Raw genomic sequence first — 16,091 nt, 5'->3', positions numbered from 1 at the left:
AACCAATAAACAGCCTGAAGCGCTGGAATTATTTCCTGAAACCAGTTTGTGACTGGAATAACACTGGGCTTATGAATATTACCAGTTATTACATGCCAACTTGTTAAAACAAAAAAACACAAAAAAACAACTTATTTGTTTTTACTGTTAAAAATAATGTTTATTTTGCCATTGTGAGACGCTCGACGTAAATATTCAGGATGGAACTGAAAAAACTTCGCTTTAAGTGAATTCCTTCCAGTTAAACCAGTTAACAGTTTAATACTTACTTTCACTTCTACAAATATAAACCGAAATCCTCACCTTGAGCACTTCAATTCTAAATTTGTTTCATTTTTCCTCTTGCATTTTATGTGTGTGTATAAATTTTCACTTATATTATAGTTGTGCCATTTTCACCAAAGTATGTTAGCAGTATTTTATGTATTTATGGTTTGTTTGCAGTTTAAAAGGCAAACAACAGGGGTCTGACACACTGGAAGCTGTAAATTGTTGACAAATGTGGTCTGTATTATTGTAACTCCTCAATTTTGCAAATAAAGGAATGAATGATTTTTTTTTTTTTTTTTTGACTAAATGAATATTTGTATTTTCATGTCTGGCTGTCCAACACCCTTCTGTGATTATTCAGACACATTTACAAAGAACTTACATTATTTGTGTGCCATCACACCAAGTGACCAACAAAATAAATAAATGTGAATAAACAGACATACAATATATGTAAATAAAACCTAGAAATAACCCAAAGATTTTATATATATATATATATATATATATATATATATATATATATATATATATATATATATATATATATATATATATATATATAACATAAGTATATATTAAAGGAATGATCCATCAGATCAATTCCTTAGTCATACAACAATCAGTATTTTTATTCCATTGGCTCTGTTGTAATACATCTATGTGGCCACTAGGGGTCAGAAACACACAAGAGTTAGGAAAACTTGAACAAAATACAATCTTTATTCATTATGTACATTACATACAATGCAATACTACAAGGCTTTCTACACATTCACTGTATCCAGAGTAGTGCTCATTGATCTGAGAGTACCAGCCTTTAAAACTCCTGAGACCCACACAGGGACTTGAGAGAAGGTCGAGATGAAAATAAAGAGACAGAGAAATAACTTGCCACACAGCAAACGGCATGTGGAGAATGTTTGCTCTAATATCATGAAAAGAAAAGTAGTATTTGGCATTGTGTGTCTATTCCCCCCCCCCCCCCCCCCCCCCCTTTCTTTTTTATTATTATTTTTTATTAGATTTCTACAAAAGGTGCTTGGAAATCTTCCAACAGTTTTCTTCTTCTCTGGCAAATGTGGCAAGTTATAAACATCAGATTGCCATGAAACTTTTTTTGAGTGATTTTTTATTTTAATTTATATTTAATAATTATTAGAGAAATATGGGGTGTGTGTTTGTATATAAACAGATACATGCTGCCGCCATCTTCCAACACAATGACCAAAGAAAAACTTTATGGAATTAAATGTCTGGAAGCACCTTTGCTCTGGCCTCATCTTTCGGTAATATTTATGAACATAGTGATGGATTCTACTCTTTAAAGTCTTCACAGTAAAACATTCTGAAAGAGTGTTACATTTCACGCACCTGCGCAGTAAATGGAAATTAAATCTAATCATTTTCCTGAAGGGGAGGCTGAATTTATCAGATCCAGATTCTGTTTGGTTTTGTCTTGTTTTGCTCATTTCAGCCTATTTGCTACAAACCATGTGATGTCCTTTGTCTGCTACATATGAAGAATTGGATTGTGGGGGATCGCGGGGAGCCTCTTCTAAAAGGCTCATGTGCAAACACCAAAGGAAGTGATGACCAACTGCACCAGGCAGGCAAGCGCTTGAGCTTTCAACGAGTAGCTAGTTTACTCATGCAACTAGTTGGATTTTGTTCCCTCTGGGCTAGGCTAGGCTAAGCTAAGCTAGCTAGTCCTCACTGACAACCTGCTAGTGGTAAACTTTCAGCGTGTGGCGTCGACTTTCTCAGCAAAACTCAAGCAAAAAAACTGAGTTCCACAGAAAACATTGACAATATCAACAGTTGGTGGTCGTTTTAGGAACCCTGCTTTTTGCTCAGTAGCTAAGGACGGCTAATGCTAGCCAAGCTGAACCAGTTCAGTCTCAGTCTAAACACATTGTTAGTGCTACATGGATCCTGTTTAATCTCCAGGTTACTTTTCATAGAAAACAAGTCGTCTTATGATTTCACAGCATTTTGAAAATTCTTCCAACAATCTGCAAACGACACAAACTTTAGCAAGACATTATTAAAGCGGTTGCATAACGACGCGACGGACTCTTGTTATGTATGTGAATCTGTTTGGTCTCGGCTCCTTTCATCGTGCTTTTCTTCTACATTTATCCTTCGGTGTTTATGTCCAGATCTGCTGGAAAAATTCCAATCATGCTGATAAGTAATACCACAATGGTAGCAGATAAAAGAGCAGGCTCAAACTTATGAATGAAGACGAATACATCAGCTAATTTGAATATTCTTGTCAAATGCGTAGTCATATTTGAAAACAAAGGGCTGAATAAACAGATAAAAACACGAACAAGGTTTGTGTCTTAGATGGTTAAAAGTTAGACCTTGCTTTCAGTTTGATGGATGTAGAGGCCATTTTCATGGTTTAAAGCTCCAACACCAATTTAACCCTGCATTTAAAATGGACTACTAGTAATTAAATGTCTATAAAGCCAACCTAGTCAGAGTACTTAATATCAGGGACGCAATTTTTAAAACAAGTCACACAATTAACAAGGCTATTTCTCTCTCTGTTCTTGTCAAATTCATTAATCCCTTTGGGTAGAAATGGTATTAATAATTAATAAAAACCTATAATAAAAATCTATAAAGTCAAATCACAATGGGGTGAAAATTAAAAGGTAAAGCCAATGATACCATGTAAGAGCATCAGGTTGATCCTGACAGAACGGAGACGATACAAAAGCCTTCAGTGTGGGATTTAGAGAGGGTTTGAATGGTCTCATGATTTGGTGAGGACTGGGGTAAAACATATTGCCTGAAAGCTTTAAATTAAAAAAGAAGAACTCAAAATGTAAGAATGGAGTCAGTCAAGCAGCCAAACCAGACCAATTAACATCCTCCAGACTGGTTAGCCATCATTATTTTAACTTGATGATGATTTCAACTTGAATATTTTGGATTTCAACCAGCTGATTCTCCAGGAGGAGAAGCCAAAGTGATCCAATATGCAAACACAGACAGTGATCTGGCTTCCTGTTTGTGGGCTATAGTGCTGAGATGTGCAAATGATTTTCTTACACTATGACGAACTCACAACTGATAGCATGTACTTGTACTTACTGAGCTAGCCATTTCCGCCAAGTGGATTTAAACCATGATGCTTGACAACAGTTTCATCCTGATGAGCCTGAAGCTGTAGTTTTACTAGAACATCTCATTTCCACTTGTGTGTTTGGTCCATAAACACAACCTATGCCCCCTAGAGTTCAACACAGATCAAACTTCTGTTTAAATCTCTGTTTATACCTAAAATACTGTCAAAGAGGTTAAAACAAAGGTGTATAAGCATATAGTATCAGTCATGCAGCTTCTGTGTCGCAACGACTGTGATGGCAAAACCCAACTCAAGTCCTGACTGCAATGTGCTCAAAAGCTGCGGCTAGCTCGATACCAGTCAGGCCGACATGATATTCGCTTTATGGTGCAAAGTGTGGCCTCTCTGGGAAATCTACTGCTAAAATGTTGGATTTCAACGTACTGGGGGCTAATTCGTTGTGGGAAAACTGAACTCGTGAAGAGTTTAGCATGTCTATCAGCGACAACAGTAAAGCAACAGGTCTCACAAACACAGATGTGGAAATGAGTTCTAACTAATCGGACAGAATAAATGTGGCTGCCGCAGGATTTGCAGTTGTTACATCTCTTCAGAGGTTAGTTAAGTGGAATTAATCCAGCTATATGGGCAATTATTTCATGTTCTGTCAATGTCCTAAAGAACGGCAAAAATGACCCAGAATTCAACCGGAACAGAGTCAGGTAACAGAAAATAAGATGGTTATTTCATAAAACTCTTAGATATGAAGCAAAAACTTGTGTTTACAAGTTTGCAGCTGTTTGAAGGAAAAATCTTCCAACAAGTTGAGAAATTTTGCCTTTGGAAAGATATTTAGGAGCAGACTGAGACTGTGTGACAGAGTGTTTCAAATGATATATTTGTAGTTTTTGCCCTAGTTAAACATATTCAAATTTAGGAAAGTGAGATTTAAAAATAAAAGCCGCATTTAGAAGCAGCCTCCTTTCTAAATTGACGATTTTGTTGGTAGTGATAAAAAGTGTGAATCTTCGGAGTTGCTGCCTAATTCACAAGGTATCCAGGTGGGTATTTTGAGGAGAATTAAAGACATCGTAGCGTAATTCATCGCACTGCACGAGCCGCTGACGGACCAACACGACTGATTTAAATTCATCTTCACAATGGATGTGTGTAGTCAGGAAGTTTTTATAAAAGCAGGATGGGAAAGAGCCCGTTCCAGCACAGAACGCCATCAATCCAGGAAACTTAGGGGGGAAAAAATTCCTATATGTATATTTACATAATCTGTACACAATTTAATCACTTAGAATTGAAGTACAGTCCAATAATTACTGAGGAAAATTTAACTTCACCTTGTAGTCGCCAGTCCAACAGGGATACGAACTAAAACAAGTACAAATTTATCTGTAGATATATTAAACTTTGTCTCATATCACTCTCTAGTACTACTAAAATTTTAGATTTCTTCTTTTTTTTTTTCTCTCTCTTTTGCATCTGTGCAGCCGTCAAGACCGCCAACAGGGTGTGCGTGTTGCAGAGTAGCAAGCGAACCAAATCATCACAACAAAAAAAACAAAAGGAAGAGCTGGAAATGTCCAGTGAGCTTTCTGTTGGGTTGCCTTGAAAGAAAAGGAAGAAGAGCTGGACAAACGTCTTCAAATAAATAAATAAATCTGAACTGTCAACAACTGGCCTCAACATTAGTAAACTCAGCTGATCGGCTCATAAGCATGCAGATAGATGCCTGTCATAAACTCTGTGCAAAAATCCAACACTTCTTTAAAAAAACACCGTAGAGGTCAAAGGGAAAAAAAAAGTGCAACATCCTCTTTTTTTTTTTGGCTTCGACTTTTCAGAGAAGAAAAATCAAGTTCAGATGAAAAACAAGCTATTTTTGGCAGAGTTTAGTGGGGAAGGGTTTATGTGCTGACAAATCAGGAGCAAGAGTGATTTTGTGTCCATCTCAAACAGCGCTGCTTTTTCCACGTGACCCTCGAACGCCACGGTGACATAGCCAGCAATGGGTGGGTCAGTGTGGTGGAGGTGGGTGAAGTCGTAATCCAACAAGCGGGATTTAAGATTAGAAAATTAGCTGGTCTCTGTCTCACATTGTGTGTGCAAGGTGGGTGTTCAACCAGCCCAGGAGGGGGGCGAGGTGTCTGTGGGTGGAGGGGCTAGAGGGTGATGAGGTCTACCAAGTTGCCCTTGGGCGGGGTCATGTTGTCCGGGAAGAAGTTGACGAGTGTGTCGAAGAGCTGCGTCCGCTGAGCGTACGTCTGGTCGACATCAGAGAAACCTGCCGAAGGAGCACAGAAAGGACGGTTAATATTTCAGCCCACCTGCATCGTCGGCTGCCTGGTGGTGGACACATCGTGGACAACAGCTGCCACTATTCAGCGGTAGCAGAACAGGGCTAGAGATCAGGGAAGCCCCAAGTCGGTCCTGGAGTTTTTCCATGTATCCCTGTTCCAACCATAGACCGTATATGAAAGATGAACGGAGCAGCCTGCGGTTAAAAGTGAAGCCTATGCGGAAGTGCATAAAACTGCAGTTCCCCCCTTCTTCCACTAGGGGCTGCAAAACAGAGTGAATCTCCATAGACTCCCATGTTAAAAAGACCAACTTCACAGCAGAAATAAACATGTTTACAACCTGGTTCAAAAATCCATTTTAGGTTTAATAGGTCAGGTTTACCTTCATGACAACTGTGGGGGGAGTGAATTTTTTTCTAACTCGCCCATTTAAAATTAATTTAATCTCGAAGTTCGACATATTTAGGGGCGTGTCCTTTTGATTGACAGGCACCCGATCTCCCGCTTCAAGTAAGAAGAACGTAGAACAACCGCAGTTTTTAGCCGGTTAACAACGTGACTTAGCTTTAGCCCGCTTACCTCCGTTAGCTGGTTAGTTCCCGTTATCTCCGGGTTAGCTCTTAGCTACAGGCAGCTCAGAGTTCGCACGTCAATCATCCACCATGACGCTCACAGCCCCCCTCTCAGCTCCACCTCTTTACCCATATTTGTATATTTCAAACCTATGGGTGACATCACGGAGGCTCCGTCCATCTTTTTAGATAGTCTATGGTTCCAACACATCTGGCTTTCATTAAATGGATCCAACAGCCAATAAAGTTCTGCACAATGTCTGCTTAGTTTGAGTCAGGTGTGTTGGAGCAGGTATACATGGAAAACCTGCAGGATTGTGGCCCTCAAGGACCAGAGCTGGACAGCCCTACTATAGACAAACCGCAGTAAACAGCAAAGTTTGGGTCCTAAAAGCTTGAAGAAGGTAAAAAGCTTTTTAAAGCAGCAGCTGGTCCGTCCACTGCCGTCTAAAATCCCCACAAAAAACCTCCCCGAGAGTTCAGAGTTTAACTGGCTGAATGGCTACTTCACATACAGAGACTACAGCTTCTACCAGCGGCCTGTCCAGGTTCCAGTCCTATAATGGTGTATGCTGCATCTACACCCTTAACCTCCAGCTAAAACTCACTTTCTTATAAACACCCCAAACGGTATAAACTACATTCCCAGTGTCAACTTTGGAAGTAGAAGTAAACGGTTTCCTACAACATATGTATGAATGCATGGTGTAAAACAGAAAATATGCTGTAAATCATGGAACATCTGAGAAGAGAACATTTAATACAAAATTGTATTTTTTCCTAAAACATGATGCGTTTTAGGGAAAAATTAGTATACGGATCATATTATTGTCCAGTTTCTTGTTTAAACAATATGTTGCCGTTTTTCACATGAACTCTTTTAATGTGATTATTTCTAGCAATGTTTGAAGATTATAAATACTTCAAATAAAATAAATTTCTACAAAAGCTCCTGCAAAAATAAAATATATTAGGTTGTAACAATCACATAAAAAAAAAAAGCCTGAAAGAAGGGACAGAACCAGGAAGTTGTCCTGTAAATACTGTTTGTGTAAAACCAGTAACTACTTTTATCTTTGGGAGTTTTTGGGGAGAAACGTTGGTTTTTCTATTAATTTAAACTTCATTTCTGACATATTTATGATGAGATCTGCTACAGTGAAGCCACTGATGTGTCATTCTGGCAACTCCGGGCTCTGCTTCCACACCACTGTAACCATGGTTACACATGTTGACAAAGCAGAAAAGTAAACCCCCCAAAATGTTCCTCGTAGTGAGGAAGTACTTCATGGTGGAGCTAACAGATCATTTCTGATCAGTTTTTAGCTTCGGTCTCTGCCACCTGAGGTCTAATATTCATGTTCAACTTTCAAACTACACCACAGCAGTACTTCTACCGCAGGAAACCACACACACACACGACACAGCAAAGACAAGATATCCGTGAATTCAAAGAAAACATTAACTTCTATTTCACAACGTTTAAACAAATAAAAACAGAAAAGCTGAAACCAAACAGAAATGTTTAGTGTTGAGAATGAAGCCGATGAGCATTTCCTCCAGTTCAACCATGAAGGTTAAAATTTCATTTGAACATTTGATGCAAAACATCTTTTGTTGCTCAAAATGCACTTCTAGGTTTTCTGTTTTTATACACCAAACCACAAGAGCACATTAATGACGCAGCTGTTAGCTGCTGTTGTCTGCATGCAGACGCTGTATGATGTTGTTATTGTTGGGATTCAGACAACTTTATTCGTCCCGGAAGAGCGACTCTTTTCCACAGCAGGACTCATAAAAACTAGAATCAGCTTAACAGACGGACGTCTGAGCAAAACCAAGCACGGTTTGCCACAATGGGGACAAATAAGTATAAAAAAATATATATTGAGTCCCCTAATCTGTTAATAAATAAATAAACAGCTGCATTTTATCACCAACCTGACTCTGTTAGGGGGGATTTATAAGAGTTCAGACTGACTAATGGCTTCTTTATCCTTCTGGATCACCAGAACAAGCTGAAGTCCATCAGCTGAACATCTCGGAGCAGACCTTCACAATGACTTCATACGGACAGGCATCCAACAGCAACGATGGTCCACTCACGCTTCAACCAATCAGGCCAACCGTACACCACACCAGTGTGTCTTTTCATGAACCATTAAGTCGTTGTGGGACCGGAGGAACCATGACCTCACCGTGTTAAAATATTTAGACTCATTGTGTGGTTGTATGTATGATTCAGTGCCGATTGATTAAAAACAGCAACATGGCTGTTGCAGACATCACGTCACACTGCTGCACTTCGTTCCACATGATCATCCATGTGGGACTGCAGCCCATTAAACATTTTTGCTTGTGTTGTTTTTCTGGCCTGTTTACATCAGTGTTTTCCCAGAGTTCAAATAAATTATTACTTACAAAGTTCTTTTCACAAAAAAGCAACACAAAGTGCTTTACACAATAAAAACAAAACCATAAAACAATCCTACACACACATGCAAAGTATATAACATAATTGTAGAACACACACCTAATTCTAGTCTGTTTCATACATGTGTTAACCACGTGAAAAGAACCGCCCAGAATAGGACAAGGCAACATCCACATCACAGCCACAGGGCTGCAGAGCAGGACCTCCTCTGATCCAAACAAGCGTAATCACCATGGTAACAACCTGCAGACTGTGCAGGCACTGCTTCTGGTGTGGAGGTCATGCAAGATGCTCCGGAGGTTTGCATTTGTGCATTAAGCTGTATTCCAGCTACCCTAACCTAATGTTCTTATAAAGAAACACTTGCAGCGGGTTCTGATATGTGCAAGACTCATTCACTGATGAGGACTCCGCTACAACGGATGGTCCAGATGGATGGAGTTGTGGATGGTCATCACGTCACATTAAGACTTAGAAGTCAGCAAGGAGTCAGTGAAGTTATGTGTAGGATTGATACAATGAAGAGTGAGATGGTAAATGCTTTATCCATCCATCTTTAGCTGCTTTTCTGAGGTCGGGTCGCGGGGGCAGCAGCCTAAGCAGGGAAGCCCAGACTTCCCTCTCCCCAGCCACATTTGCCAACTCTGCGGGGGGGATCCCAAGGCGTTCCCAGGCCAGCCGAGAGATATAATCCCTCCAGGGTGTCCTGGGTCTTCCCCGGGGTCTCCTCCCAGAGGGACATGCCTGTAACACCTCACCAGGGAGCCGTCCAGGAGGCATCCTGACCAGATGCCCGAGCCACCTCAACTGGTTCCTCTCGATGTGAAGGAGCAGCAGCTCTACTCTGAGCCCCTCCTGGATGACCGAGCTCCTCACCCTATCTCTAAGGGAGAACCCGACCACCCTGCGGAGGAAACTCAATTCAGCAGCCTGTATACGAGATCTCCTTCTTTCAGGTTTTGACCCACAGCTCATGACCATAGGTGAGGGTCCCTTCACCTATGTAAAAATTTTATGAGGAAAAATAATCTAAATATAAACAAATCGGCTGTTTTACTTCTTTACGAGCAATTTCATGTTTTCAGACTTGCAGAATAATGTGAAATCACCGGAGTTTGAGTGACTGCCAAAAAATTTTTAATTTTGTTCAATAAACCAATAAGACTATAATTTTTTGACAGTTAAAATATTTTGACTTCCACTGATTGCTTTGGAAAAAAGAACAAAAACATAATTTGAGAACCTAAATTAGGCTTTCTGCTTCTCCTCTGACCTCACCTCACAAGCTGGCGCAGTGGTGGGTTAAAAGGTTGTGAAAGGGGGGCAAATCTTGGCCCCAAATAGGCCAAAAGAAATAATCACAAGAACTGAAAGTCTAATGAGTCACTTTGACTGTAAAGAGTTGCATTTCTTTCTTTACTCTGTTCTCATTTCTCACCATCAGTAAAACCAGCAGACGAAAACTTACGGTAAAACTTTCAGCGCCAAATTTAGAAGGTAAACTTCTGTGTTTGCAGATTATTATGAAGTATTTTTATACGTAATTAAACTCCTCAGCAGAGACTTGCATCTTAAAAACTGATGAAAAAAAACACTGCCTGACAAGCAGCTTACATATAAACATGTAATTAACATGTAGAAGTCATACATGTAGGCACAGTGAAACATTGATCCGGCCTAAACGGCCGACAGAGAGCAGGTTCTTACCCAGAGGGATGAAGTCAGAGCTGGACTTAAAGAGCGCCGACGGCAGCAGCTGGAACTGAAACACAGCAAAAGCATCTGAGTCACTGCAACATTCAACAGCACAGAGCAAACACACGACCCAGACGGATGAAGCTCCCGCTTCTGAATACAGATGAGGACCGTATCCATCTCTCACCACACATCCGTCTGGACGGATGGAAATTACCAACTACAGCCGCTGCTCTAACGTAATAAGAACTAATACATTATTCACCAACTCACCATTTTTCAGCATTCACGGCAGTCTTCTCCGACTCACTGACTTATAATTCACTGCTCTTGTCACTTCTAAATCCCTCTCTCTGCTTCTCCTATTTTATTCTTTGGATCAGTAATTGAATGTAAATATATTTCAGCTATTTTGAGAGGAAACCAGTACCTCTTTGGTCTCATCGGGGTCTGTGTGGTCCACAGTAAGAGACAGGTCGTTCTGCAGGTACTTCAGTGCACTCAGTGGCTCGGACTGGGCTTTCTCCTCGAACCTGAAAATAAGAATGCAAGAACACACACACACACACACACACACACACACACACACACACACACACACACACAAAAACACTGCTGTTATAATAAATAACCACTAGGTGGCGACTAAAGCGAGGCAATGACAAGCAGACACCGCCTCCTGAATGAGCACACCCTGACTTCCTGTTAACTGGCTTTCATGGCGTTGAAACGACTCAAGCAAAAATTTCAGTCGTTTCTTACAAAAATAAAGAAAAAAAACTGAGAATGAGAATGCACAAAAGCAAATTAAATAAAGACAACAAACAACCGACTGCAACATGAGCACAGCGACCGGACAGAAAGCACCGCCTCGCTTCGTTTGGCAGAGCTGAGCTCCTGATCAGAGACGATAAACCAGTTAACTTTACCAGTCGCCAGAGAGATGGAAACCCTTCCAACTTCAAAGGACTGATGTCCTGCGAGTCTCAAACACAGCCACGGTGTAAAACACAGCAGCAGCCTCTCACACACTCTCCGTGGTGCGAATCAGGACGTGCAACTTGAAATGTGGCTGCAGCTCTGTCGAATTACATCCTAAAACTTTCCACAAGAAAGGAGGTTTTCCTTGTTCTCCAGGTGGCAAGAACAGGAACGAAGTTTGTTTTGGCCCAGTCATTTCATACTTCACACGGAGCCCGATATGTGCCGAGTCAGGGATTTCTCCAGGGTGGTGTTCATATACATGTAAAAGGTTTTCACCGCCGCCAAGGAGATATGTTTTTATCTGCGTTTATCTGTTTGTGTTTATCATTCAAAAAGTTTACGAATGATTTTCATGAACTTTTCAGGACTTGTTGGAAATGTGAAAAGGAAGAACTGATTTCATTTTAGTGGCGATCCGGATCACCGTTTGGAATCTAGGATTTTCTTAAAGGATTCTTTCACATTGTGCTTTATGGAGGTTTGCACTCGGAGTGCTTTTCTAGTTTCATATACACTGTTTGGGTGTGTGTATGAGTGTGTATGCGTCTGAATGTGAGAAGGAAGGGGCTGATGAATTTTCTTTGTTGTGTTTTTATATTATGTAAAGCACTTTGTGTTGCATTTTATTGTAGAAAAAGTGCTTTATAATATAGTGCTATATAGTAAAGTTTGATTTGATATACAGTTTCAGGGCTTCCTCACACTTTTCCAGATAATCATACCCACTTCAGATTTCTGGCTGACAAGAAAATAGTCCACACACACTACAGGGGGATTAAAATAAAAGTTCTGCTCAGCTGATGTGTCAAGTCAAAGCCACAATAAAACAGCATCATAAGGTCATTGCTGCCTTGATGATGAGAGAAAATCCTATGGCTGTGATGATATGCTTTCGCCCCGATTCGATTCCGATTTTTTGGGTGCTGACTGGATTTAAATTGGGATTTTCCCAGTTCTTTGATATTGATGATTTTTGTAGATTAAAAACAAAAAAAGAAAAATGTACAAAACTTTTTTTGCTTGTTTTTTTCCTTCTTGATTTCAATTAGGAAAAAACAACACAGTAGCCAGACTAATTCTGCTGCGCTAATGCTCAAGAAGACATGTAAAAAGATCAAAACAAAAACATTTTTTATAATGGATTATTTTTATTCATTGAAAATAAAAAGATTAACAAAAAAATCTATTTTAAAATTTTAGAGCAAAAAAAATCCCGATATTTGATTTTTTTTTATTCGATTTTCCCACCCCTAAAAAATATCTCAACATCCGCACGCTTCAATAACACATCTTTCATGAATCCATCATATCGACAGTTCAGAATTACACTATAAAGTCACAACAAAATAATTATGAACCAAATATGCTGAAAAGCTGCGAGATGTTGACACGATTCCTGCCGGCGGCGGCTTCAGGTTCTGTTAAATGTGCCACGTTATAAAGTTCAACTTGTGTGAATTTTATCGCAGCTTAAACCTCGAAAAACAGTCGAATCCTTCGTTTGGTCCTCTGAAGCAGAAGGCTGCATGAAGATTCGCATAATGCAGCATAAACTTGGCGCAAACATCGTAAGCAGTTCAAACTTTCTCCTCAGGGAGACGAAAATAAAAATCATAGGAGCTCCTCGGATTCTTTAACCAGTGTTGCTATTATTAAATGTCTAGACAAAGACTAAAGTGAAGTTCAGATGGCTGTTTCACCCTTTGAGACTGAACCACTGCAACCTTTTCCTGTTTTACCGTCCGTTAACACACTTTGATGTTTCACGGCCAGTTTAGTTTGTATTATATGGAAACCGTTGTTTATGTGTCGTTGCACTCAGACATATCGCCAGCTAAGTCTGGTGTCTTCCTTTCTTCCTGCTTCAGTTTGCTGCTTTAAATCAGCCCGTTTTGTTACGAGAACAGACTCTAGGGTGCAGCACTGCCACTGGATCACACACACAAGCACACACACGTTTTATGCAAGCAAAGTTGACACTTTTCTATTGAAATGCTACAGAATATCCAAATATTGTAATATTTAAAAAAAAACCAAAAAAAAAAAAAAACCTCCATTATAGTCCGATCCACTTAATATGCATTTACCTTCTAGTAGTTTCACCAGTAAATTACCTGAATATTGATTAAATAAATATGCAACAGTAAAATATCAGTTGGAGACATTAAATCATTTCATCATTATAAATCTACAGCTGGGATCCACAATCCGGGTCCCCGAGGGCTGGTGTCCTGCAGGTTTTCCAGGACTGAGGATCCCTCATCTACAGCATGAAGTCATTCAGTCGCCAGTGGATGACAAAGTGTGGGAAGCAGCCGCACCAATCACAAGCAGCGTACCTGTATTTCCTGATGAGGTATCTGCAGTGACGCAGCAGGTACTCCTTGGAGGGTCGGCACAGTTTGAGGGACCAGAAGTCATCGAGTCGCATCTTAGGAGAACACGACTTCCCGGGGTTTCCACCAAACAGGTAATGCACCTGGTAACATCCAACAGAAATGTATCATTAATATTACGTCCCCATGTGCAGCTTCATATTGTACATAAAAGGTATTTATGATTGTAAATACTGATCAATAAAGTGTCTTTATTTTGTGCGGAAGCGCTAATAAGCCCAGAGATGTTAACCCAACACTGATATTCCTCTGATCCTACCAGAGAGATGAGGGGCCGCATGTATTGTAAGTGCTAAACAGGCGTGTGTGTGTGTGTGTGTGTGTATGAGATGGGTTAACATGAAGGAAAATCTGAGAAAACCCAACAAAAAAATAAATGGTGTCACTCTGAAACGCTTCTGTATGACATGAAAACTGTGTGACATGTCGGAGTATGGAGTACAGAAGGTGTGTGTGTGTGTGTGTGTGTGTGTGTGTGTGCGCGCGTGTTACTTTGTGCATCTCGTCATAGACCAGTTGGTGTGCGAAGCGTGGACATGGCTCCTCCTCCTGCAGAGTCTTGCTCGGGTTTTCTTTCACAGCCTGGTCGTTCTTATAAACACATGACCTGAGAAAACACAACCAAGATTCATCTTCCCAACCAGAACTGGGACCAGTTTGGGCAAAAATGGGTCGGACTGGATTCTGAAGTAATAAAATCGTGCCATCACTCATGTGTAACAGTGGACACGCAGTACGAGAACACTTCCTGCAATCCGTGTGCTGGAACAGGGAGGTCTGCAGCCTGGCAGCTTGTTCTTTTAAACCCATCCAAACACACACACGCGCACACGCACGCACACACGCACACACACACACACACACACACACACACACACATGCACACGCACACGCACACACACACGCACACGCACACACACACACACTGAACATGCAGTTCCCTGCTGAAGCGATCAGGGATTACCTGCTGTGTGTGGCGAGCTCGTGGAATGCCATGTCAAGTGATTCTTTGCAGTGCTGACATTTGTATAAACAGGCAGTGTGAAGAGTGCTGCTCGCATGTTATTTGTTGTGGAAAAGATCTTGGCCACAAAGCGCTGGTGTGTGTGTGTGTGTGTGTGTGTGTGTGTTTGTGAGAGTACTTCCTGTGACTGTAGCTGTGGTTATGATCACAGGAACATCTCAAAAAGTACAAAGAAGTGTTTACGTTGGAGTCCTACCAGTTATTGCGGGCGATGTCGTAGATCCAGAAGGAGTTTCGCACGTTCTCCTCGCGCTTGTCCTTGTCTTTGCTGAGGCCCGACAGGACGTGGATCTCGTTGAGCTCAGGGTCGATGGTGGCTCTCTGGGTGAAGCCCGTCATTGGAACTGTGCCAGCAAGAGTAACAAAACAAAACAGGGAAGTTAGATCACAGATGGGAATCAGTTTTATTTCCAGCATTGATTGACATTATTTCAATGTTGGAGCTGAAACTGTGTTTGCATTCAAAGAATTAGGAAGTGATGGAAAGAAGTAAAGCAGGAAACAGTGAGAACCAGAACTGAAAGCTGTAAAACAAAAAAAAACAAAAAAAAAAAAAACCTACTAGATAGCATAGTAACAGGACACCATAGCAACAAGAAAAGAAAAAATAAGACCACAAACAAGTTTTAAAACAACATAAATAGTTTTTTTTTTTTTGCCTTCTATCTGAATGAACGTATCCAAAATAAATTAAGTTTATTTTCACTACTACAATAGCAACAAGACAAGGAAGGCTTGACAAGAAGCAGCCCAGTTTGTGCAGGTTTGAGCAGAGCTCCAGACTGATGCCTGCAGCTTTTCCATTCAGGTGCTCCAGCAGCAAACTGGGGCAGACCCACATTTCTAGATACTTATTCAGCAGTTCATTTAAATCAATTTTAAAGACTGTCTTTTGATTATTAAACACACATTAATCTTTATTTAAGTTATTGTGACAGACTAGTAAAAAAAAAAAAACACATTTAAAGAGGCGGCTTCACCGTGCTGAATGTAGCTGAAGGTTTCAAAGTGAAACGACTCCTGAGGTTGAGAAGCTTCTGGCTAATTTACATTTATCCTTTCTCCCAATAATGATCTACTTTGGCTTTATTATATAGACGCATATATTCTGTTTTCTCCATTTTGTTTTTCTTTGCCGCTCATATTATTAGTTTTGTCAATTACAATGATAAGCTGATTTATTTTCTACAAATCATCTCAGAGACGCCTCCGGATGCAGCTCAAACACACGGCGACTTTCATGGAGGCTGCCTGTATGTTCTCCCTCCAATGCTTCACCAGAAACAGATCCGGCTCTTTCAGATTCTCTAGAGCTGCGTAGT

The 16,091-nt window shown here is 40.4% G+C and overlaps 1 protein-coding gene across 4 annotated transcripts in view; it reads right to left on the bottom strand.

Moving 5' to 3' along the window:
• Positions 1-1,313: 1,313 nt before the first annotated feature.
• Positions 1,314-16,091, bottom strand: part of mkln1 (muskelin 1, intracellular mediator containing kelch motifs) — a 37,507-nt gene continuing 22,729 nt past the window's right edge. For all 4 annotated transcript variants that reach the window (XM_079262831.1, XM_079262832.1, XM_079262833.1 and 1 more), the window contains exons 13-18: positions 14,966-15,113; positions 14,238-14,352; positions 13,689-13,828; positions 10,796-10,898; positions 10,378-10,432; positions 1,314-5,648 (exon numbers count right to left, since the gene is read on the bottom strand). In XM_079262831.1, the coding sequence (XP_079118957.1) occupies positions 5,527-5,648; positions 10,378-10,432; positions 10,796-10,898; positions 13,689-13,828; positions 14,238-14,352; positions 14,966-15,113 (683 nt within the window). In that variant the 3' untranslated portion in view covers positions 1,314-5,526. The remainder of the gene's footprint in view (positions 5,649-10,377; positions 10,433-10,795; positions 10,899-13,688; positions 13,829-14,237; positions 14,353-14,965; positions 15,114-16,091) is intronic.

This window comes from Telmatherina bonti (assembly GCF_933228915.1).
Source record: "Telmatherina bonti genome assembly, chromosome: 23".
NCBI classification, from domain to species: domain Eukaryota; kingdom Metazoa; phylum Chordata; class Actinopteri; order Atheriniformes; family Telmatherinidae; genus Telmatherina; species Telmatherina bonti.
This window is presented reverse-complemented; position numbering and strand designations above follow the sequence as displayed.